The sequence below is a fragment of the Notamacropus eugenii genome, chromosome 4 (genome assembly GCF_028372415.1).
Source record: "Notamacropus eugenii isolate mMacEug1 chromosome 4, mMacEug1.pri_v2, whole genome shotgun sequence".
In the NCBI taxonomy this organism is placed as follows: Eukaryota; Metazoa; Chordata; class Mammalia; order Diprotodontia; family Macropodidae; genus Notamacropus; species Notamacropus eugenii.
In genome coordinates, this window is record NC_092875.1 from 241,426,987 (window position 1) to 241,452,337 (window position 25,351).

The window sequence follows — 25,351 nt, forward strand, 5'->3', positions numbered from 1 at the left end:
TCCTTCTACTGGAACTGTAGACTCTGGCTCTGGGGCACTGGACTCAAGTGACTTATACCTTTTGTCTTGCTCTCAACCAGACCTTCACCTCACCTTCCAGCCTTTTTCAAACTTGTTGCCATACGTGCTCCTCCCACGCACATACTTTCTGCTTTCTAGCTCTGTGTTTCTATTATCTTCTGGCCATTAGAATGTAAACTCCTGGAAAGCTTGGAACTCTCTTGCTTACTTGATCCAGAGCTCAAACCCAGTTCTGGCAAAATAGTATGGACTTAATAAATGTTTTATCACTCATTTCTAAGGTGACTACATTAAAAGGGAAACATTCATTTGGATGTTTAAGTTCCGAAGTGTCCACTAGTTTAAGTTTCAATTCTTTAAACTTCAAATGTGTTAAATTGTCCTTTGAAGTTGAAGATAATGCTGATGAAGATCATCCGAATGCTGGTATGGCTGGGCAAACAAATTTAAGCCAATTTGTATCAAATAGTCCTAATCCTGCACACAGCAGATGAATTATTTAAATATTTCAAGGATCAGTGATTTTAGTACTAAGAGTATACACCTTCCATCAAGGAAGATCACAACAGCCACACTGTCTTATTTCACAACAGCACCACTGTCTTATTAACAGTTTAAGGAGTTCTTGTGACCAAAAACAAGTGTACTAGTGGCCAAACCTCAAATAACATGCAAATTTTTCTGCTGCCCAAGACATCTAACCTGATGGATGATTAAACTATAAAACCTAGTGTGGGTTCAAACAAGGGACATGGGCTTAAAACATCAGGCCTACACATGAAACTTTTCTCAGAATGCTAGAGAACCTGACAAAGTTTCAGTTTCACTGGTATTATTTTTGGAAACAGCTGCCTGCATGCCACAAAGGAGGCATTTAGTGAAGGTTGAATAAATTAGATAAAACAATGAACTTCAACTTCAAAATGCCACAAGTCATAACAATTATGTCCTTATTTAATTAACTCCAGTTGCTCTCTATTCCCTCTAGGAACAAACGTATAATCTTGTATTTGGTTTTTAAAGACCTTCATAACCTGGACCCTTCCTACCTTTCAAGCCTTCTTACATCGCACTCCCTTAGTACCCCCCATCCCCATGTATTTACTACATGATCAATTGACACTATCCTCACTGCTCCTCACACAAGACACTTCATCTCTAAGGCATTTTCATTCACTCTCTCCTATGCTTGGTCCTTGAAGTCTCAACTAAAGTCCCTATTCACAAAAAGCCTTTCCTGATTCCCCCTTGAGTCAATGACTTCCCAGCTACATTTATCTCCAATTTATCCCCTCTATATCCTTATAGTATTTGCATGTTGTCTCCCTATCTGAGTTTTTTAGTTTATAGCTCCTCAAAGGCAGTGAGTCATTTTTGTCTGTCTTTATATCCTCAGAGGTTAACATGGTGCCTGGCAAATAGCAAGTGCTTAATAAGCACTTATTTGATTGATTTGATGTGAAAGTCCACTAAGCAGCTAAGTCTTTACAAAAGTCTTAACAAAAACTAACATCACTTATACGGACACAGGGAGCATATCTACCAAACAAAATGAACAGAAAGTTATAAAAATAAATTATAATTAAAGTAACAAGAGGGCATACAAAATACACATACAGGAACTACTTAAATAAAACTTGGGGAGAAAATGTCTTTACAAAAATACAGACCTAAATAATTAAAGAGGAATTATATTCACAGTTCCATGAGTAGGCCGAACCAATATAATAAAAATAACAATACTACCTAAATTTACTTATTTAGTGCCACACCTAGGAAAAATAATAAAATTAATCTGGAGAAAAAAAGGTCAAGAATCTCAAGGAAGATAATTTTAAAAAGTAGAAATGAAGGAGGCATAATAGTCATAGATCTCAAATATACTTCAAAGAGTAATCATCAAAATGATTTATTACCAGTTAAGAAATAGGCAGGTCTCAGCGGAATAGATTAGTACACAACATACACAAGAAAATAAACAAAGCAGCCTAAACTAAAACTCACCATTTCACAAAAATTGCTGGGAAAACTGGCAAGCAGTTGTTACAAAAATGAAATACAGATCATTATCTCACCCTGCACAGTAAAATAAGCTCTGCATCAGCACATGGCTTAGATAAGAAGAACGACATTATTTATAAATTAGAGGATCAAGGAAGAAATTACCTTTCATATCTATGAATAAGGGACAAGTTCCTGATCAAACAAGAAACAAAGATGACCCCAGAAGATAAAATGGACAATTTTGATTACATAAAATTAAAAAGGTTTTAAGCACAAATCTAATGCAACTAAAGGAGATCTTGAAGGGAAAAAAATCTTTGCAGAAAGTTTCTCTGATTAATGTCTCACTTCCAAGATAGATACAGACCTGATCCAAATCCATAAGAATATAACGTAAGAATAAGAGCCATTCCCTAACTGATAAATGGTTAAAGGATAGGAACTAGCAGTTCTCAAAGAAAGAAATCCAAGTAATCAATATTCAAGCAACCAAATCACAAAAACTTCGAGACATGCAAATTAAACCTAGTAAAATTCTACCTCATACTCATCAGATTGGCAAAGATGACAAAAATGATGTTGGATGGGCTGATGGAAAATAGTTGCATTCTTTATTATGGTGGATATAATACAGACACTTTTCTCATTCCTCTTTCCTTTTTATTTCTTCTGGCTAGATTTACTACACTCCAGGTAAATACATTCTTATCAGCCGTTGTAGCATGACTACCATTCCTATATGCTCAACTAAGATCCAAAAATTCAAATCTCATTTTCAGATACCATCCTTCCACCAAATAATCATTTAAACCTTCAATAGTCAACAATAAAAAACTTTGTCACTAAATGAAAAAAAAAATCTATAAAAGCAGAGACGAGGCCTGACCCATTTGAGTCAGAAGATAGGTTTGAAGAATCTTACATAAAGCAGGAAAGGAAGAGCAAGGAGACCAAAGTCACTGGACCATACAATACACAAAGGGGAGAGTAAGCTGTAAGAAGTATGGAAAGGTAGGAAGAGTCCTGCTTATTAAAGTTTTTGAAGCCAAGCAGAAGATTTTATATTTGATCCTAGAGACAATAAAAGAAATCAATGAAGTTTACTGAGTAGAGATGTTTTGATAGATGGTATTTTAGGAATATCCCTTAGTGGAGCAGAGAATAGAATGGAGTGGAGTTGAGGCAGGGAGACCAACCAGAAGGCTACTGCACTATACTCTGTAGGAGCAAGGTGTAAGAGGCCTACATCAGGATAGTGGCAGTATCTGAGAAGAAAAAGTGGCATATTTGAGAAATGTTAGGAAGGTAGAATCTACTAGATTGGCAACAGATTGGGAAAGGGGGATTGCAATTTGACAGACAGTGAATGAGGATGAAAGCTAGTTTGCAAAATTGGATGAATGGTTGGATAGTGGTGCCCCTGACACTAACAGAAAAGTTAGGTAGACAGAAGGGTTTAGAGATCAATGAGTTAGATTTGCTAAGTTCAAGATGTTTATGCAATGTCCATTTTGAAATGTCCAACAAGCAGCTGAAGATACAACAATAACAGGAAAAAAATTATAACTAGATAAACAGAATTGAGAATTGGTAAAGATAACTGAAACCATGAGAGCTAATGAGATCAAGTGAAATAGTATAGAGGAAGTAAAGTATACAAAAACCTGTGGGACACCCAACAGATGTTCCACAGATGAAGATTCTGCAAATAAGACAGGTAGTAGAATCAGGAGGGAGGAGTATCACAAAAACCTAAAGAAAGTAGCCAAAAGAACAGGGTGATTCAGAGTGTCAAAAACTGTAAAGATGCCAAAAAGAATAGGAAAAAACACTAGATTTCCCAATTATTTGCATCATTAGCAACTTTGGAAGGAATAATTTCAGTTGAGTGATTAACTTGGGAAACCAGACTTCAAAGACATAAAAGAGTGAGAAAAAAGAAATGGATTGATTGTAAACAGCATTTTCAAGGAATTTAACCATAAAAGTGGAGGAGAAATATAGGACCAATCGCTTATCAGGAACACATGAATGTGTGTAGACAACAGGAAAACAGCCAACAGAATAGACAAGGAGAACTTGAAGATTTGTGAAAAAGTGGAGATGATAAAAAGTGCAATATTCTGGAGAAGATAACATGAAACAGAATCACTTGTACATGTGGAAGGATTTGCACCGATTAACTGACACTTCAATTGGAGTACAGTGTCTAGAGGCACACTTCAAATGCAAAAGTCAGAAGCATTTACTGGGTGACTACAGCACAAAGCAAGGACCCAGAAGAACCCAATCTAGTGCTTCTCTAAAGACTAGGTTTTTAGAGGGTGGTTTTATATGTTTTTACAACAAAGGAAGATAGGAAAATAGGAACAGAGAGTACCCAGAATTAGGATGTTTGTGCAAGTTTTTTTGGGGGTTGGTACGAACCAGTTCGAGCAAGCCCTGTGGTTTCTGGCAGAGCAGAGGTGTTCTGAGTTCACCACATTGGACACCACAAAGGATCACTGGTATCTGTAACTCAAGGAACATTCAGCCTCCTGAAGAGGCCGCCAACAAGCCTTGAGAACTGGCACTGAGCACACTCCTCTTTCATCATCTTTTTGTTTTTTACAAAGAGGGAAGACACAGAATGAAAAGTATATAAGAATAGAAGGAAATACACAAGCAATGATCATTATTGTTAATGTGAATGAAATGAACTTACCCATGAAAACTGTAGCAGAATGGCTTAGAAAGTAGAATACATACAATAATGTGTTCTTTTTCAAAGATACACACTTGAAACAGTTAAAATAAGCGGCTAAAGCAAAATCTACCACACATCAGCTGGAGTAAAGACTTAGGAACTCTGATCAATCCAATGATCAACCATGACAGCAGAATTTCAACGATGAAGGATGCTACCCACGTTCTGTGAGAGAGATGATGAACTCAGGATGCAGAATGACCACTTTTGGACGCGGCCAATGTGAGAATTTGTTTTGCGTATTTATGCACATGTGTTAAGAATTTTGTTTTATTTTTTCCAATAAGTAGAGATGATGGGACAAAAAGAAAATGAATGTTTGTTAACTAACAATCCAAAAAAGAGAAGTTAGACTAAGAAAAAAAACTTAAGAATTATGACAAATGCCATGACTCTCAAAGACAAACAATGAAGCATGCTATCTACCTCCAAGAGAAAAAGGTGGTAAGACTCAAGGAGCAGAATAAGATGCTATTTTTGAACACAGTCCATATAAAAATTTGTTTTGACTATAAATATTTGCTACAAGGGATTATCTTTTCTTTCAATGGGGGAAGGGGGAGAAGCGAAGGGAGGGAGTCAGGAAGAGCTGAGGGAGCTAGAGATAAGAAAAAGAAAAGAAGCATTTCCAGAAGACAGCAGAAAGAATGGATAAGGTAAACAGCTTTGAAAGTTAAATTTATTAAATACTTAAAAAGAAAACAAAGCTATATGTAATAAAAAAATCTTTATAATTTCAGGCATAATCCTCTTTTCTATTTTATCTATAGAAATGCTCATTTTATTTGGTGTTTTTTAAAACCATGATAAAAATAAAAAGTTAACAAGAAAAAGAGGAAGTTGAGAGAAAATCATGATTTAAAACCTTGATGGGGGGGTTTTCAGGCGAAGCCAAGATAGCGCAGCAGAAACAGGGACCTGCTAGAGCTCTCCCCACAAATCCCCCAAAAACTTGTAAAAAAAAAAAATGACTAAGCAAACTCTAGAGCAACAGAGACCACAAAATGACAGAGTGAATCAAATTTTCAGCCCAAGACAATCTGAATGGTTGACCGGAAGTGGAACATGGTTCAGTTTGGGCTGTACCCACCCCAGTGGGAGCTGGAGAAGGCCTTAGGGGACCAAAACACTGACAGCTGCTGTGGTTTCCAATTTTCTCAATGCACAAATGTCAAAGACAGTTTCAAAGCTCAGTGGGAAGGGTCTCCCACTTGGCTGAGAGGGGAGCATAGTCAGCCCCAGCCCCAGGCCCTGGACCCCTGGCTTCAAGAAAATAGCAGCCACCGCTGAAGCAGATGCTGCTTTTGCAGTACTCCCTTTAACAAAGAGTTCAAAAGGCAACTAACTAGATGGAAAAATGAACAAACCAGGGGGAGTGGGGGTCAGGAGGAGAGAAACAGATTATAGATTCTTATTTTTCCCTTGAAGAGGTATTTTTGAAGAGATATTTTCTCAGTGAAGAGGTATCATTGGTGACAAGAAAGGTCAAAACATACATCCAGAACATAACAAAATCAAAGCTCCTGCATCCAAAGCCTTCAAGATAATATGAATTGGTTTCAGTTCATGGAAAAAGAATTTTAAAAACCAAGTGAGAAAAGTAGAGGAAAAATTCAGAAGAGAAGTAAGAGTGATGCAGGAAAATCATGAGAAATGAGTCAACAGCTTGCTTAAAGGAAACCCAAAAAAATGCTGAAGAAAATAACACCTTGAAAAACAGACTAACCCAAATGGCAAAAGAGGTCCAAAAAGCCAATGAGGGGAAGAATGCCTTAAAAAGCAGAATGGGCCAAATGGAAAAAGAGGTCCAAAAGCTCACTGAAGAAAATAATTCCTTCAAAATTAGAATGGAGCAAATGGAAGCTAATGACACTAAGAGACATCAAGAATTTGTAAAACAAAACCAATAAAAGACAATGTAAGTAACTCAATGAAAAAAATAACTGACCTGAAAAATGGGTCTAGGAGAAGTAATTTTAAAATTATTATACTACCTGAAAGCCATGATCAAAAAAAGGGCCTAGACATCATCTTCCAAGAAATTATCAAGGAAAACTGCCCTGACATTCTAGAACCAGAGGGTAAAATGGAAATGGAAAGAATCTACTGATCACCTCCTGAAAGAAATCCCCAAAGGAAAACTTCTAGGAATATTGCAGCCAAATTCCAGAGTTCCCAGGTCAAGGATAAAATATTACAAGCAGCCAAAAAGAAACAATTCAAGTATTGTGGAAACACAATCAGGATAACACAGGACTTAGCAGCTTCTACACTAAGAGACTGAAGGGCTTGAGATATGCTATTCCAGAGGTCAAAGGAGCTAGGATTAAAACCAAGAATCACCTACTCAGGAAAATTGAGCATAATACTTCAGGGGGAAAAAATGGTCATTCAATGAAATAGAGGACTTCCAAGCATTCTTGTTGAGAAGACCAGAGCTGAATAGAAAATTTGTCTTTCAAATACAAGAATCAAGAGAAACATGAAAGGATAATCAGGAAAGAGAAACCATAAGGGAATTATTAAGGTTGAACTGTTTACGTTCCTACATGGAAAGATATTTGCAGAATGGAAAGATTGTAACTCATGAGACCTTTCTCAAGATTAGAAAAATTGGAGAGAATATATATGTATGTGTGCGTGTGTGTGTGTGTAGAGACACACAGACAGAGGGCACAGGGTGAGCTGAATATGAAGGGATGATATCTAAAAAAGAAAATTAAGTGTTGAGAGGAATGTACTAGGAGAAAAGGAGAGGTAGAATGTAATAAAACATCTCACATAAAAGAGGCAAGAAAGAGCTTTTACAATGGAAGGGAAGAGGGAGAAGGAGAAGTGAACCTTTCCCTCACCAGATTTGGCTTCAGCAGAGAATAATATATACACTCAATTGGGTATGGAAGTTTATCTTACTCTAAAGGAAATCAATGGGGAAGGGGATAATAATAGAAGGAATAGAAGATTGGGGGAAGGGGTAATAGGAAGCAAACACTTTGGTAGAGGGACAGATCAAAGGAAAGAACTGAATAAATGGAGGGTGGGACAGAATAGAGGGAAATATAGTTAGTCTTTCACAACATGACTGTTATGGAAGTGTTTTGCATGACTACACATGTATAACCTTTATTGAACTGTTTGCCTTCTCAATGAGGGTGGATGGGGAGGAAGGGAGATAATGTGGAACTCAAAGCTTTAAAGATGAATGTTAAAGATTGTTTTTACATGCAACTAGGAAATGAGATATATAGGCAATGGGGTATAGAAATCTATCTTGTCCTACAAGAAAGTAGAAAGGAAGGGGATTGGGGGATGGGGAGGAATGATAGAAAGGAAGGCAGATTAGAGGACAGGGTAATCAGAATATGTGCTGTCCTGGAGTGGGAGGAGGGGGGAGAGGAAGAGAAAATTTGAAATTCAAAATTCTGTGAAAGTGAATTTTGAAAACTAAAAATAAAAATTTTTTTTTAAAAAAAGGAATCTTGATGGGAAGGAAAAATTAGCAAAACCATCAAGGGAAGTTAAAGATGAAATGAAAAAGAATATACACATACATAAGTGTACACACAGACACACACACAAAAATATCTGTGAAGATTTTAATAGCTAATTCTTTTTTACTATCAACAACAATGAAATCACCACATTTGGTCTCTTAACATCCATACTGAATAGGTAAGGAAGCAGAAGTGTAAGAAAAAGATGAAAAGACTAGTCAGACTAAACCAGAAGTTCTTAACCTATGGTTCATAAGTTTGTTTTAATATTTTGATAACTAATTCAATATAATTGGTTTCTCCTTTGTAATTCTATGTATTTTATTTTATGTATTTAAAAAACTTATTCTGAGAAGAGGTCCACAGGTTCCAAACTACAAATGAGGTCCATGACACAAAGAATTAAGAATTTATGGACTAGATAATGTATATACAAAAAAATCTTTTCTGAAGTCACTAAGTTTTAACTTGTTGAAGGATTGATTTTCAAGTTATCTTGAAGAGAGCAGAATATCTAAAAAAAAAAAATACCATGGAAAAAAATCTCAGACCTCACTGCTATATTACTTTAAGTCATATGTATATTTTCTTATTTACAAAGAAGTATTTGTAAAAATTATCTACACATGCATCAAGGTCATCCTTGAGAAATGTTTTAAAAAAGGAAAAGGCAGACTTTCACTAAGCAGACTACATCTCTACAATTATGCAACTGACTAAAAGATGATAATGAGAGAGCTTATTGTGCTTTTGTTTGTTGATTATAAAAAACATAATTCTATAAAGTACTTCCTTAAGGCCTCTCCTCCAAAAAGGTGTCACTCCTACACAAGTGAAATCTTAACAAGATTCCTTGAAAAATGAAAAGGAAGTAATTGTTTGATGGTTCAAGTAACTGGTGACTCTTCTTACTAATAACATTAAGTAGGAAGCAAGCAAGTAGACACATCCTTGCCAAAGATGTTTGCTACCGTCACTAATTCATCTGCATAGAGTCTAAATGGAACACATTTCCTACAGATGGTGAGATCCTCCAGATGATCTGGTTTGTGAATGATACTGTGCTTGAGAAGAACCTCTTAAATGAAATCTGCAATCACTCAGAGTCTGGCTTAACATAAACTCATCAAAAAAGCCAAGTAGATGAATTATGTCATTGTCCAGATTAGGATATGCTGCTAGATGGAAAACTAATAGAATGGTAAATGCCTTGGAAAGATTTTACATAGAACCAAAAAGAAGAATGATCTACATTGTATTTGGGAAATTACACATTACTTCTAATGACTCCTCTCCAATCTTCTTTCAGAGCAAAAGAGACATTTTTTTAACATCAATAATAATCCAGTGATGCTATACAGCTGCAAGTTCCAGAACACCAACGGTTTCTGAACCATTAAAATTTGAAGGCTACTTCAAGAGTAACAGAAATACTGTATGTGAGCAGGCTACAATACATTACAAACAAAGAAATGCACAAGAGAAACACTGAAAAGAATACTGTAGAAATGGATGACCCAAAAAAAAAAAAAAGGTGCCAGGCACATGCCAAGAAGAAGAATAACCCATGGACAAAGTTTCCATTAGTGTCCAGCCAACATCTGGTGTACCAGAGGAGAGCTCTTATCAAAAGACTGACGGGTTATAGACAGGAGTCATATCAATGAAATCACAGATTTTACAGAAGTTAGTCAAGTTGAAAAAAGTTTGTAAGCCTAAAATTTTTGAGAAAAATCATTGGTGGGCTTTCAGAAAAATAGTAAGGTAAAAAGCTTAGCCAAAAGAAATTTCTTTTACCAGAACTTCAAAAATGCTAAGACATAATAAATCAAACAAAAGTTCAATAACTAAAACAGGAGAAACAAATTCCAAAATTCTTACATTATCCATGAAATCCCATCTCCCTCCCCCCACCCAAAAAAGGAAGGGCCTTATTTTTGAGTCCTTGTTCCAATACTTTCCGAAGCCACGTGATGCTCTAGAGGATCTATACATCTATCTGATCCTTCCTTGCCACCCCAACTCCAGACCCTACCCTACACTGGGGGTTGACAGCTAAACACATTGGGCTGGGTTGCTATTGACTTGATTGCTCTCTAGTCCCCTTGCTAAGGAATCTACGCACAGAGCTCCATATAAGACCAAATATCCCAGATGCCACACTGATAGCTAAGTGCTCCGTATGGTGGAGGCTACTATCACCCAGCAACCCCTTTATCTGTAGACATCCCTTTGAAAGATTCCACACAGCAACAGTTCCAGCAGCCACAATCCAGTTTGAAATGAAAAGGGGGACTGAGGCAGGTAGCAACTATAGGCATCCCTAAAAGACTGTATACTTGGGAGCAATTCAACTAGAATCCTCCAACCCTCAAAAAGGGGGAAGTACAGTAATGAAGAACCATAAGAGAAGCAGGAATTTTTTTAAAAGTAAAGGAACTGAGAAGATAAGCAAACAAAAACTACTACTACAACAAGAAAATACTATGGGCTGACTTTTGATTCATTTGAGCAACAACTTGAAGGAAATAGACATTTTCTCTGACCTCACAGAAATTATATACCAAAGATAAAGCAATTTCAGTTGTTTCCATAGGCTAGGTCACTCAAAATTCGAAAGATGGTTAAAAAAAAAACAAACCTTGAAATGATGCTTATGGAAGCTGAAATCAATCAGCAACCCTCTCTCACCTTCTATATTACCATAAGCAACGCTGCACTAGCCAACCAAAAGACATACCACATGATTACAATAAAACCAACCCCTATGCTCCAGTTCCCTGGATCTAGGTTATGGAAGTTTGCTCAGGGCAAAATAGCAAGTTTGGCCACAACCTATCAAGGAGCAAAAACCTTCCAGGGACAGTAACCCCAATGACTTAGTGCTGCAAAGCTCTGAACTGCTGGTACAGGATCAGAGAACTGAGGAACACAGGAAGCGGAAAAGATCACCAAAACGCAACACCATATATGTGCTTGAAGGGGAAAGAGGTGAGAGTGTACAGCAATCTACCAAGACTGAGGGAAAGAGTACTGCATCTAGCTGGGGTCAATTCTAACCCAAAAGTCAGTTGGAACAGAGATCTAGACTGGTGAACCTTGAATTGCCCAGTAAGGGAAAAGGCTGAGACACTTTTAGATCTAGTCCTCAAGGACACCACAATCAGAGGAGAGTCAGAAAAATGAGTGATAGGGAAAACAAAGGCAGGAAAAAAGACTGAAATTACCAAAGATTTCTGGAAGAAAAAACTGAAAGATTTTGAACATAAACAGATAAAACAGGAAGAAAATAGCAACCAAAACCAAATAGCAACCAGATGTAGTAAACAAATTCAGACATCTATGAATGAGGAATACTGCAAAGCAAAGGAAATGATAGAACATTTGATGACAGAAGATCCTGTGGAATTTGAAGATAACATGGAACCACAACACACCAAGGAAAGAAGAATTTAGGTCCTGCACAGCAAAAATATTATGGACGAAACAGGAAAACTGGAATCCGCAAGCACAAGACTAGTCAAAGAAACAAAAATAACAGATTAGGAATGCAAACACACAGAAAGATAACTTAGAAGAAGAAAAGCAAAAAAACAAAAATAGCATTAAAATAAAATATGCTCACCATATAAGCAAAACAGGATGCATAGAGAAAACTTAAGGATCACAGGTCTCCCAGAAGACCACAACAGGACAAAAAACTTTAGTACTGTATAATGAAAAAAATGAGAACTAACTAGAACTCCTGAACATAAAAAAGTTGTAACTGAAATAATTCACAGATTACCTCCAGAAAAAAACTCAAGGCTCCAAATTCCAAAAAACATAGTGGTTAAATTTAACAATGCCGTTCAGAAAGAAGTTCTATAAGCTATTGGAAGAAAAGATCTTCAAAGACAAAAGAAAGAACATTCAAATAATGCAAGATTATTCCCCAACAACTAGAAAACATAGAAGAGAATGGAACGTGTTCTGAATAGCAATGTTCTGAAGGACAGAGTTCACAGTGATGAGCTTAACCACACAGGAAAAAAAGATAGCCATTCAAAAATTGAGAAAGAAAAGATTCAATCAGAATCCTTTTATGAGGCAAATATAACCCTAAAACCTAAATCAGGGAAAGGCAAATCACAGAAAGAAAACTACAAACCAATATTAAGATCACTAATTCAAAAACTTTAAACAAAATTCTGTCAAACAGTGATTTCTCCAAGAAATCATTTATTATGACAAAGAGGGATTTTTACCAAAGATGCAGGTATGGTTAATAATAGGAAAATAATTAATCATACTAAAGACTAAAACATCCAAAAGCACATTATCTCAACAGGTATAGAAAAAGGCTTTGACAAAGTACACAATACTCATTTATGCTTTTAAAAAAAAAAACCTTCATAAAGTAAAGCCATAGAAGAACTTGCTTTTAATGCAAAAAAAAAAAAAAAAGCATATATCTGAAATCAATAGCAAGCATCTTATTCAATGGAGATATACTAGAACTTTTTCCAATAAATATGACAGTGAAGGAAGGATGACCACTGTCCCCATTATTTTATTTAACATAGTTCTGGAAACATCAGCAACAGCAATTTAAAAAAAAGAAAGAAATTAAAGGCATAAAGATATGTAAAGAGGAGATAAAACTATTCCTATTTGCTGATGATATAAGTTTATTTGGAAAGCCCTAAAATACAAGAAGTAATAACAGAAAGAGAAATTCCATTCCAAATAACTACAAAATGCCTAAAACATCTGGGGATCAATTTCCCAAAGAATACAAAAGACTTGTTTTCAATTACAAAGTGCTCCTGGAAGAAATAAAAAACAACCTAAATAGCTCAAGGAATAGCGAATGCTCCGGCTAGGTCAGGCTAATATAATATAGGTCAGGCTAATATAATAAAAATAACAAAAATAACAATAACAACCAAGATTTATTTATACTTTTAATGATACACCAATAAAATTACCAAGGGAATACTTCATGGAACTTGACAAAATAATAATGAAATTAATTTGGAAGAGCAAATGATGTAGAATATCAGAGGAAATCATAAAAAAGTGTAAGAATGAAAGGGAAATAGAACCTCCCAATCTCAAACCATATCATAAAGTAGCAGTCATCCAAACTGTATTGGTTAAAGAACAGAGAGACAAATGGAGGAACAGACTACACAAAGGAGAGTCAGAAACAACAGAACTCAATAACCAAATGTTTAATATAGTGGAAAAAACTAAGGAAAAATCCCCTATTTCATAAAAACTACAGGGGAAAAGCAGCCAGGCAGAAAATAGACTCTAATCAATACTTTACACAATACTCTAAAATACAGTCTACATAGATATATGACTTTAATATTAAAGATCATTCTACCAAAAAAATTATTAGAACATTATATATATATGTATGTATGTGTATATGAATATGTACACAACTATGGGTAGGAGATGTATTCTTAACCGAACAATACACAGAAGCAATTGCAAACATAAAACATATATAACTTGGATCACTTGGAACTGAAAATTTTCTCTGCACATACAACGTTAATGCATGTAGGATAAGAAAAATAGTCAAATGGGAAAAAAAATCTTTGTATCAAATTTCTCTGATAAACTTTGATATCCAAAATATATAAACAACAAATATACATGTATATGACTAAAAGTCATTCTCCAATAGATAGATATCAAAGGATATGAACAAATAGTTCACAAAGAACTGTATTCACAACCACATAAAAAATGTTCCAAATCGCTAACAAGAAAAATGCAAATCACAACAACCTTGAGTTTTCACCTCACACTCTGCAAATTGGCAAAATTGCCAAAAAACAATTTCAACAATCAATGTTGGTGGGATTGTAGAAAGATAGGTACACATTGTTGGTGGAACAATAACATGATATAACCATTTTGAAAGCAATTTGGAAGTATGTAAATAAAGTGACTAAATTATCTAAAATCTTTGAACCAGAAACTCTTATTCCTGAGCTAATACCCCAAGGAAACCATCACTAGGAAAGAAGTCTAGATCAGAGGTTGGGAACCTGTGTCCTTGAGATCATATGAGGCCTTCTAGGTCCTTTTGACTGAGTCCTAAGTTTTACAGAACAAATCCTTTTATTAAGTGGATTTGTTCTGTGAAGTTTAGATTCATTTAAAGGGTTGTACCCAAGGACCTACAAGGCCACATATGACGTCAAGGATGCAGGTTCCCCACCCCTGGTCTAGATATACTCCAAAAATTTATAGTAATTTTTTTTTGTGATACCTAAAAACTGGAAACAAAGTAGACAGATGCCCATCAATTGAGGAATGGCTAAACAAATTGTGGTATGTGAATGTAATGGGATTATTACTATGCTTTAAAAAATAATATATGATGAATACAGAGAGAAGCATGGAAATATCTATATGAATTGATGCAGAGTAAAGTAAACAGACTCAAGAAAGCAATCAACATACACACTAACTACAACAATACAGACAGAAAGAACAATATGCTAAAAAAAAAAAAATCATTAAGTAAATGTAACAAAATTATAAAGATCAAATAGGAATTGAATGAAGAGAGAAATGAGAAGACATTCCCAACCTACCTCCCCTTCACAGAAGTAGAAGGTCCACAGGTGTTACACTCTACATGTTTTCAGACTTTTTTCAATGTATCAATAGTTGTGCTTTTCCTCTCTAAAAAAATAATTTTTGCCACATGGGATGGCACTTTGGGGGTATAACTCAATGATGTAAAAAAACAGAAAATGTCAATAAAAATTTGGTTTAAAAAAAAGGAAAGGAAAAAGAAATACTGAGTTATGAAGATCCCAGAAAGTAACTACAAAAAAGGGAATAATAATTCTAAATAAACTAACAGAATCCCAGAAATAACGGAATGGTTATAAATATTGAGAATACCTGGAAAAAGAAATGAAAGTGAAGAAGTAAATAGGAATTTAAGAGTTCTTAATGAAGAATTCTAACATGAAAAAGAAAATACTACAGAACAAAAACTGGAAAACCTCAGTAAAGTTATGGGCATTCAGAAAAAGACAATGGAAAATCAAATAAAAAATAGAATAATACAACAAAAAATGTTATAGCAGAGCCAAAATATATAATGTGTTCTCACAACTCTGGAATCAAAAACAAATAACCTGAAACAGAGGAAAAATCAAGGAATCATCAGGCTCCTAGAAAGATCTTACTCAAACAGCTCTATGATCCCAATGATTAGGCATTCCCCCAAACATGTGAATGATAACATCAATGCCTGCCCAACCTATTCAACTGCTGCGACAGACCAAACACGCTGGGAGATTTTTTTTTTTCACTTTCTCTCAACTTTTCAAAGATACCAGTGGGGCATACTGGCCTCCGTCAATCTGTCATTTTTCTCCCAGTGACCAGTCAATTCTCTTTCCTACCCTATATTTCCTTCATGACATCTTTTACTCTTGCTATTCTTTGAAGTTTGTCATGTTGTAACCTGCTCACATCCACCAGGTACTTTGTTGTTGTCCTCTGTATGATAGTGATTTTTAATTTTTTGGAGCCTATTATAAAATAGGCCATGGCTCACCACAACAGACTGTTAACATTAGACTCCAGCGGACCAACGATGAAGCATGCTATACATGTGAGAGGTGATGTGACTGAATGAGACATATTTCTGGACATGGCCAATGTGTGAATTGTTTTACTTGACTAAGCTTGTTCATTAAAAGGGAGGCTTTTATTTAATGGGGAAGAGGAAAGGAGGGGGAAGGTAATATGGTAGTATTTGAGGGTGACTGATAGTGATACAACAAAAAGGGAAGAAGTATCAATTTTTTTAATACTGAGAAGAGAAGGAAGTTCAGAATGAGAAAAATAACGAGTAAAGCTCTGAAATGAATGTGCTCAAAATATGTACTCTTAAAAAATATAAACTATAATAACAGATTCTGTTTCATTCACAATCTTATTTTTACACGGAAATGTTTGTGTTGATTGCAATTCTGTTAAGTTCATAATAACAAAAAAAAATTGTGTGTATTGTGTTAAGGATACTGGTATTTAAAAGGACATTGGGTCATTGTTTATGGTTGAATCTTGGAATCACCGAGTAAGCTTTACAATTTCCTAAAGGCCTGTTTGCTCCTCCTATTTGATTTCTGGGCCTAATTTTCTCTCAGCTTCCCTGTCTGTCCCACATAACATACTGACAAAACATTATATAAATCAAGACTCTTTTTCAACAAATTTTCCCCCAAATCCCTTATGAAAATTCTTCAAGAATCCTTGAAAGACAGAACAGAAATAGCCCTGTAGAATGATCCCTTAATCAAAAATAGGCAAAGCATAAGACATGGAGCTATGTGGCTCAAAAGCTATGTGGAGGATACATAATACAAGAATGCAAGGTTAAGATTCCCTAAGGATGGTATGGTTTTCTATATGCCCCTGTGTGCAACTGACATAATTATACTTCTTGAATCAAACCCTGGAACACTACAGAGCCTCTTAGAAGAATTCTATAACCAGACAAAAGAAAAAACATAATGACACAAAAAACTTAAGATACAAAATGTCAAGAAATCACAAAAGAAAACTGTCCAAAAACAGTAGATGGAAACAGTCAAAGGTCACCATGAGGGAAACTTCTAATTATAATATACCAAGAAATGGGTCTGCCAAGGTCCATGGTTCCTAAATTAAAAAAAAGAAATTCTTCAAGCAACCAGGAGGAGAAAGATCATCTATCAAGGAAATCTTAGACAATCATAAAGGACTCCACATCAAGTAATATAAAGGATAGAAAAGCCTGGAATGCAATATTCCAAAAATTCGAAGGAAAAGAGCTTCTGTCCCAAATTAACTTATTCTGCAAATCTAATTATCATCCTAGATGAGAAGACATTGAGTTTTCTTGAAATTGACTGAAAAACTTCCAAGCATTCCTGAGCTTGACAATCTTTGAAAGGCAAAGGCAGCAATTAATCAAAAAACATCAAGCACTTACTATGTGCTGAGCACAGTATTAAAGATACAAAAAATTAAACAATCACTTCTCCCAAGAAGCTTGCATCCTAATGCAGAAACATACAAACAATATCAAAATACAAAGAGAATAAATATAAGCAGTTCTCACTTTATATATGTTCTCATTATGTAAATTAAAATTGGGAGGGAAGGGGTTTGGAACAGATCTCTGCTCTCAGCAGGAAGTGGGAGGGGTGACTGATAGCTGCATCAACAACACACTGTACCAGAGGTCCTCCTCTCCATGTACTAAAGAAGCTCCAGCTGCAGAGGGAGTCCAGGCATTGAAGCCACTATGGGCTGTGTGAAGGCTGTGGAATGGTCCACTTCAGTTAGTTAGGCAAGAACTAGCTGTAAATACAAAAGCTAAATACAACAATCTTTGTCAGGGAGGTAATCTAGCATTTGAGAAGGTAGGGGAGGGGCAAAGGAATGGAAGGAGTGAAGATAAAGAAAGGTTTCATGAAGAAAGTGACATCTGGAAGAGAATTCTGAGATTGAGATGAAAAGGGAGTGCAGCAAAGTCAAGAGGGATGGCTAATGAAAAAAAACCAACCAGGAGATCAAGTGCAAATGTGTAAGAAATAGAATAAGTTTGACAGGATCAGAGAAGGAGGGGAGAAAAGGCTAAGTATGATTGAGGAAGAGAGGTCAAGGCCAATTTATGAAGATATTTAAAAGTTAAACAGAGGATTTTATATTTTATTCTGGTGTCAACAGGAAGCCACTGGAGATGAGTATGTAGAGAAATGATATGATCAAATCGCCACTCACGAAAAAGAACTTGGGATAGCAATGCAGTGGAAAGAGATGTGAGGCAGTTGACCATCTGGTAATTTGACTTGACCACTTTGTAACCTCATAAAAATCTAAGTAAGAAGTAATAAGGGCTGGATGTAAGGTGGTAGCTTTTTAAGTAGTGAAAAAGCTTCAGATAGAAGAGATGTTATGGGGATAAAAAGGGCAAGAGTTGACAACTGACTGGATTATTTGGTGTGAGAGAGAGCAAATAGTGACATGTATAAAATAAGTTTATGAACCATTAAAATGTGAGCTCCTTGAGGGCAGGGGTTGTTTTTGCCTTTATTTCACCAAAGCTTAGTATAGTACCTGACACACAGTAAACACTGAAGAAATGCAGCTAGGAAGCATAGTGGATGGAGCACTGGATTTGGGAATTAAGGCCACCATGAGACCTGCCTCAGACACTTTTCAGTTGTGTGACCCTAGGCAAGTCATTTAATCTCTCTCAACTTCAGCTTCCTCAATAGTAAAATGGGGATAATTAATAATAGCATCTCTCTTTTGGAAGTTGTTATAATGATAAGATAAGAAATTTTAACATGTTTATTAGCATAATTCCTGGCACATAGTAACTGATTAATAAGTGCTTATTTCCTTCTTTTTTAACCTAATATTGTGGTTGTGAGGATCAAATTGAATAGATAATACATGTAAAGTATTTTACAAACCCTAAAAAGCACTATATAAATGCTAGCTTACTACTGACTTCTTGACTAGAAGAGAAAGGAATTGATGATGAAAATATATGATGACAACCTATGTAAAGTGTTTTACAAAACCTTAAAAATAAGCACCATATAAAGATTATACTGTTGACTTCCCGACTAGTAGAATATAAAAATGATGATCAAGAAAATAGGGAAGTTTAGAGACAGTTGGGTTTTGAGAAAAAGATGAGTTTTCTTTCTGACATGTGTCTAGACCACCCAGCTGGAAATACCCAATAAGCAAGTAGTAATATAGAGCTGAAGCTCAGTGGAGAGACTAGGTCTGATTTGAGTCATCTCTACAGCTGATAATTAAACCCAAGAGAACTAATAAGGTTACCAAGAAAAGACTGAGTAGAGAGAAAAAAGCCTAGGATAGCCTTGAAGAACACCCATAATTAGGTGTATTTAATAGGGAGGATGAGCAAGTAAAAAAAACTAAGAAGGAATGATCATATAAAGAAGAGAACTAGAGAAAAGGAGTATCAAAAATCCAGGCGAGAGAGTGATCAGTGTCAAATGCAGCAAATAACCAAACAAGAAAGATGAAGACTAAGAAAAGAATATCAGATTCAGCACCTTAGTGATCACTGAACTTTGGAGACAGAACAATTCTCATTCCCTGATGTGATCAGAAGCTAGAATGCAAAGACTCAGGAGAGGAAAGGAAGTCAAGGAAGTGGACAGTTTTTTTCTAGGAATTCATCTGAGAGAAGAAATATTGGATGACAGCTTTTGGGAGTGGTGGAATCTAATAAAGGTTTTCTTACAGATGAAGCATTCTTGAATATGTTGAAAGAAGGGGTAAGGAGACACCAAAAGACATATATTTCTGGATGTGGTCAATATGGGAATTTGTTTTGATTTGACAATACAGATGATTTCTACAAGTATTTTTTCTTCTTTTCCCCCCAGGGTGGAGGGGTGAGATAAAGGGAAAATAAATGCTATTTTTAAATATTAAAACTTCAAAATTAGTATAATTTCATTTAGAAAATAGAACCTATGCTAAATAGCTCTGCTTCCTTACTCTAGGATCTTAAGACTCAGTCAGTACTAAAACAGGTGGCCCAGTGGATAGAGTGTTCAGCCTGGAATCAGGAAGTCTCATCTTCCTGAGTTCAAATCTTGCCTCAAACACTTACTACCTGTGTGACACCCTCGGCAAGTCACGTAATCCCTTCTGCCTCAATCTGCTCATCTGTAAAATGAGCTGGAAAAGGAAATGGCAAACCACTCCAGTATCCTTACCAAGAAAACCCCAAGTGGGGTCACAAATAGCTGGACATGAATGAACAATAACACTAAACTATTCTTTCAAAAATAATTGGTGATCTCCTAATTGCCAAACCTGCTTTTCCAGGAGCCAAGATGGCAAAGTAAAAGCATGTACCTGTTCGAGCTCTCCCCCTCAAAGCCCTCTAAACAAATTCTAGAGCAGCAAAAGCCACAAAATGACAAAGTGAAACAGATTTCCAGCCCAAGACAGCCTGGAAGGTCAACAGGAAGGATCTATTGCACAGGGCTCTAAGCAGAGCAGAGCCCTGAACAGAGCAGAGCCCTGCATGGGCCACGTAGCACAGATAGGACTGGAACAGGCTTCAGAGCACTGAATCACAGGTAGTACCTGTGGTTTCCAGATTCCTCAACCCACAAATGCCAAAGACAGTTTGAAAAGTCAGTGAGAAAGCTTTCACCTGGGTGAGAGGGGAGCTTGGTCAGGACCCAACCCCAGCCCCAGGGTGGCTATAGCCATTGCAGCAGCAGCATTCACTTCTGGACCTCTTGGCCTACAGACCTTGAGGGAATCAAGCAGTTGATTTGGGTCTCAGTCTTAAGTGGCAGTCCTGGGGTGAGGAGGAGCCCTGGCATGACAGAGCTGGTGGCAGCTGTGGAAAGGGAATCATACTACTCACAGTTCCAGGGCAGAAAAGGGTGCTTGTGGTTGCTCACAAACCAGAGGACAGGTCAGGAAAGAAGTAAACACCTCTCCCCTTAACTATGCCACTTTGGAGGAACTGAAACTTACAACTTTCTAGAGATATCTCAGAGAACAGCTGCATAAAATCCCTGAAGCCTGGGGTAGTATACCCTCCACTTGAGAAAGGACTCAATAATCAGGTAATTGGCTAGGAAAATGCCCAAAAAGGGGGGAAAAAAAGACTACAGAAGGTTACTTTCTACAGTAAGTAAAAAGGTATTTTCTTCCATCCTTTCAGATAAGAAAGAGCAAAGTATACAGAGAAAGACCAAAAGCATGCAACCTGGAGGAAGATAGCAAGATCAAGGCTCCTATATCCAAAGCCTCCAAAAAAATTATACAATGGTCTCAGGCCACAGAAGAGCTCAAAAAGGAGTTTGAAAGTCAATTTAAGAGAGGTGGAGGAAAAACTGGAAAGAGAAATGAGAGTGATGCAAGGAAATCAAGAAAAACAAGTCAACAGCTTGCTAAAGGAGACCCAAAAAAATGATGAAGGAAATAACACCTTAAAAAATAGACTAACCCAAATAGCAAAAGAGGTTCAAAAAGCCAATGAGGAGAAGAATGCCTTAAAAAGCAGAATAAGCCAAATGGAAAAGGAGGTCCAAAAGCTCACTGAAGAAAATAGCTTTTTTAAAAATTAGAATGGAGCTCTTTGGCCCATCCAGCACCAGAATGAAGACCATTCTCAGCAACCAGACCATCGACATCCCAGAAAATGTTGACATCTCCCTTAAGGGCCGGACAGTTATTGTGAAGGGGCCCAAAGGAATCCTTCATAGGGATTTCAACCATATGAATGTTGAGCTCAGCCTCCTTGGAAAGAAGAAAAAAAGGCTCCGGGTGGACAAGTGGTGGGGAAATCGAAAAGAACTTGCAACCATGCACACAATTTGTAGTCACGTACAAAACATGATCAAAGGTGTTACCCTGGGTTTTCGTTACAAGATGAGGTCTGTGTATGCTCACTTCCCCATCAATGTTGTTATTCAAGAGAATGGCTCACTTGTTGAAATCAGAAATTTCTTGGGTGAAAAATATATCCGAAGAGTACGCATGAGACCAGGTGTTGCTTGTGCTGTTTCTCAAGCCCAAAAAGATGAGTTAATTCTTGAAAGAAATGATATTGAACTTGTTTCAAACTCAGCTGCCCTGATCCAACAAGCTACCACAGTCAAAAACAAAGATATCAGAAAATTTTTGGATGGCATCTATGTTTCTGAGAAAGGCACAGTGCAACAAGCTGATGAATAAGTTGAGAAAGATGCCAAAGGCAGTGTCCTGAGGAGTCAACACTCATTCAGATGTCAAAATAAAAATACTTTTTGTCAAAAAAAAAAAATTAGAATGGAGCAGATGGAAGCCAATGACTGTGAGAAATCAAGAAATTATAAAATAAAATCAAAAGAATAAAAAATAAAAGACAATGTGAAGTATCTCGTTGGAAAAACTGACCTGGAAAATGAATCCAGGAGAAATCATTGGTCTGCCTGAAAACCATGATCAAAAAAAGAGCCTACATATCATCTTTCAAGAAATTATCAAGGAAAACTGCCCGGACATTCTAGAACCAGAAAGTAAAATAGAAATGGAAAGAATTCTCCGATCACTAAATCTGTTTTTTCTCCATATTCTTCCTCCTTCACTTTTCTATTGCATTTGACAACACTACCAACATCTACTTCTTACTAGTATTTTCTCCCCTTACTTTCATGATACTTTTATTTCTACCATCTATTATTTCTTCTAATGACCTAAATTATCTCTCCACTGCCAGAACATTCTACTTCCTTTATCAAGAATTCAGGCCTGATCACACCAGTGGCTCTCTCCATTCCAACTCCTGTCTTCATATTAGAGTGCTTTAATATCAATACTCTAGTCTCTCCTTCCCTGAAAATAGTTTTCATGAGTCAATAGTACGGCATAACAGCTAAAAGATCTAATACAATCTTAGGCTGTATCATCACTATTATCATTATTATGATTATAAAATGTTGCATTAACAGAAGCATTGCATGCAGAGAAAACACTTGCTCTACCTGCCAAGCAAAGAGATATGGTAGCGGCAGCCAAAAACATCACCAATTTAGAACACAAACTCATTTATAAAATTTCATTTTAAAAGATGGCAAGAAAGAACAGATGCAGAGATATCTGAGAAGATTTTGTATTATATGATGCAATGAAATGAACAGAATCAGGAGAAAGTCATTGTAAACAATAACTACAACACTGTAAAGAAACAACTGTGAAAGAAAACCACTGATAAATGCAATGATCAACTATGTCTCCAGAAGACCAATGATGACTATTGCTTCACTCCTCTTGAGAGAGGTATTAAATCTATAGGCACAGAATGAGACACTTTCAGAAATGAAAAAAAGAATCAGCAAGGATCAGAGGATGCCTTCTTTTTATATATCACCCAAAACAAAAACAAAATAAATCAGCTCTTTCAAGGCCTTCTCCTATTCCATGTCTATCTTAGACCTCCATCTTCTGTTTCCTGCCAGGGCTCCCAAATTTCTAGTAAAATCTCCTCTTACTCCTACAGGGTGGGAGTCACAGTGCACATCACTACCTGCACGAAAGAGCCTTGAAGAGTAACCACCTGCTTGCCTCTCTAAGAGAATCTTTCTCCAACCAGTGATACTGTTCTGCCTGGACTAATCTTTTCCTCAATGGTTAACATACTTTCTCACCTTCTTATACTGTCACCATCCCAGTGATACTGACCTTCCTTCCCCTCCCCACAGCTAAATATTGCACAAACTCTTTTCCTCATCCTCCATTTTTCAACCTTCACTGCCCACTCTCTTATACTCATCCTCCTCAACCCCTCCCTCCTTCCCCCTCAAACGTCTCACTAGAGATTTACTCATCCCTTCCACTGTGGCATTTAGAACTTTGGAATACCTGGTCCATAATTAACAAATTCCTTTTATCTTAAAACTCAACCTTTCTCACTCCTTCAACTTTTGGGCACCGAGACCTGGCTCCCTCCAGTGCTGACTACACTCTGTCCCATTCCCACAACTCTATCCATTGGTCACAAGCAAGAGTCAGAAAACTCTTTGCTTCCCACGAACACTTCTAGAACCTCTCTTCCTCTTACTACTACCACTAAGTAATCTCTCCTCTTTAGGGGGTTCAATATCCAAATTTATCACCTATTCCAGATTCTAATGACAATTATCTCTCTACCACCAGAATACTGTACTTCCTTTACTCAAGAGTTCAGTGCCTGGCTCTGACCAGTGGCTCTCTCCAACTATTGCCTTCATAATATGAAGCTTTAATGTTGATATTGCCTCAAATACCCTAACTTCCCAGCTCCTTTTTCTACTCAGTTCATATGACCTACTCCTCAATTCTACCTGAAAAATATCTGCTTTTTGTCAACTATTTCTATACTCATGATCTCTAAAATTATATTATCCGGTCATAATCTTGTGTCATTCCATCTTTCTATATGCCTTACTATCACTCAGAAACTCCTTTATTGGATCACATTTTATCATTTCCATCTTTCCATATGCCTTACCTAAGTCTGTTCTTTGTCCTTACCATGACCTCCACTCCCTCTACCCCTTCGTTGTTGTCAGAGCCATAACTACTGTAGTAACACTCTCCTTTTCCCCATATTGACCCTTCAGTAATGCAGATCTATTCTACACTAATCCCTATTCTTGAATCTTTTGCCCCATTTGTCCTATCACAAACTACTATTGGATTACTCCTACCCAATAATATCTTTTGCTCCTACTCACAAGCTGCTGAGTGCTCCCACTCACAAACTAGAAGAAATCAGAAAACCGTGCTGACTGAGGCCACTACAAATTTATGTTATCTAATCTCAACTGGGGCCCTCAATGGATCAAGGCAATTTACTCTGGCCTAACCGATTCTCTCTCTGACTCTACACAATACCTATTCCAAATCTTTTATTCTATCTCCAAAGTCTCCCATTTCACCTCCTCCATCCATCCTTTCAGAAGACAGGCTCATACTTCACAGAAAAAAATGCAGTCATTCACAAAATGTTCACTCTTCTCTCCTCAACTCACATCACTAGGACATGTTAGCCCATTATTTTCTCTTTGACTCCAGTCTCTGATGACAGAGTGAACCCTTTCCTTTGTGAATGCCAACACTTCTATCTATACCCTTAGTCCCATATCCCACCTCTGCCTATTTTCTCCAGCAGCTTGCAATAATTATTATATCAACTCTATCTACATGCCAGATCCTTCCCCACTTCCTATAACATTGTCTCTCCCACAAACTTAAAAAACCTTCACTTGATTCTACCATACCTGTCACCTATTGTCCTATATCTCCTATTTCCCCCTCTCAGATATACTCAAGAAAACCACCCATACCAAATGATTGTCTGTGCTCTCCTCTCACTTTCTCTTAAAAATTCTACAGTCTATTTTCTTTTAACTGAAACTGCTCTCTTCAAAGATACCAGTAAACTCTTGAAAATCTAATGGCTTTTTCTCAGTCATCATCCTTTTTTACCACTCTGCAACCTTTAAAACATTACAGATTATCTTTTACTCCT

General features: G+C 36.6%; 2 protein-coding genes across 5 annotated transcripts in view; one reads left to right on the plus strand and one right to left on the minus strand.

Annotated features, from left to right (window-relative positions):
• The window catches only part of SMCHD1 (structural maintenance of chromosomes flexible hinge domain containing 1), a 170,307-nt gene that overhangs the window by 141,382 nt on the left and 3,574 nt on the right, over positions 1-25,351 (minus strand). The gene's annotated exons all lie outside the window — the stretch shown is intronic.
• LOC140501097 (large ribosomal subunit protein uL6-like) lies at positions 21,450-22,049 on the plus strand. Its single transcript, XM_072604323.1, has one exon. It carries the CDS (start codon positions 21,457-21,459, stop codon positions 22,033-22,035), a length of 579 nt encoding a protein of 192 aa, XP_072460424.1. The 5' UTR covers positions 21,450-21,456; the 3' UTR covers positions 22,036-22,049.

What these genes read in the sequence shown, in the direction of transcription:
- LOC140501097 (XM_072604323.1), top strand. Translation starts at nt 21,457, where the DNA reads ATGAAGACCATTCTCAGCAACCAGACCATCGACATCCCAGAAAATGTT.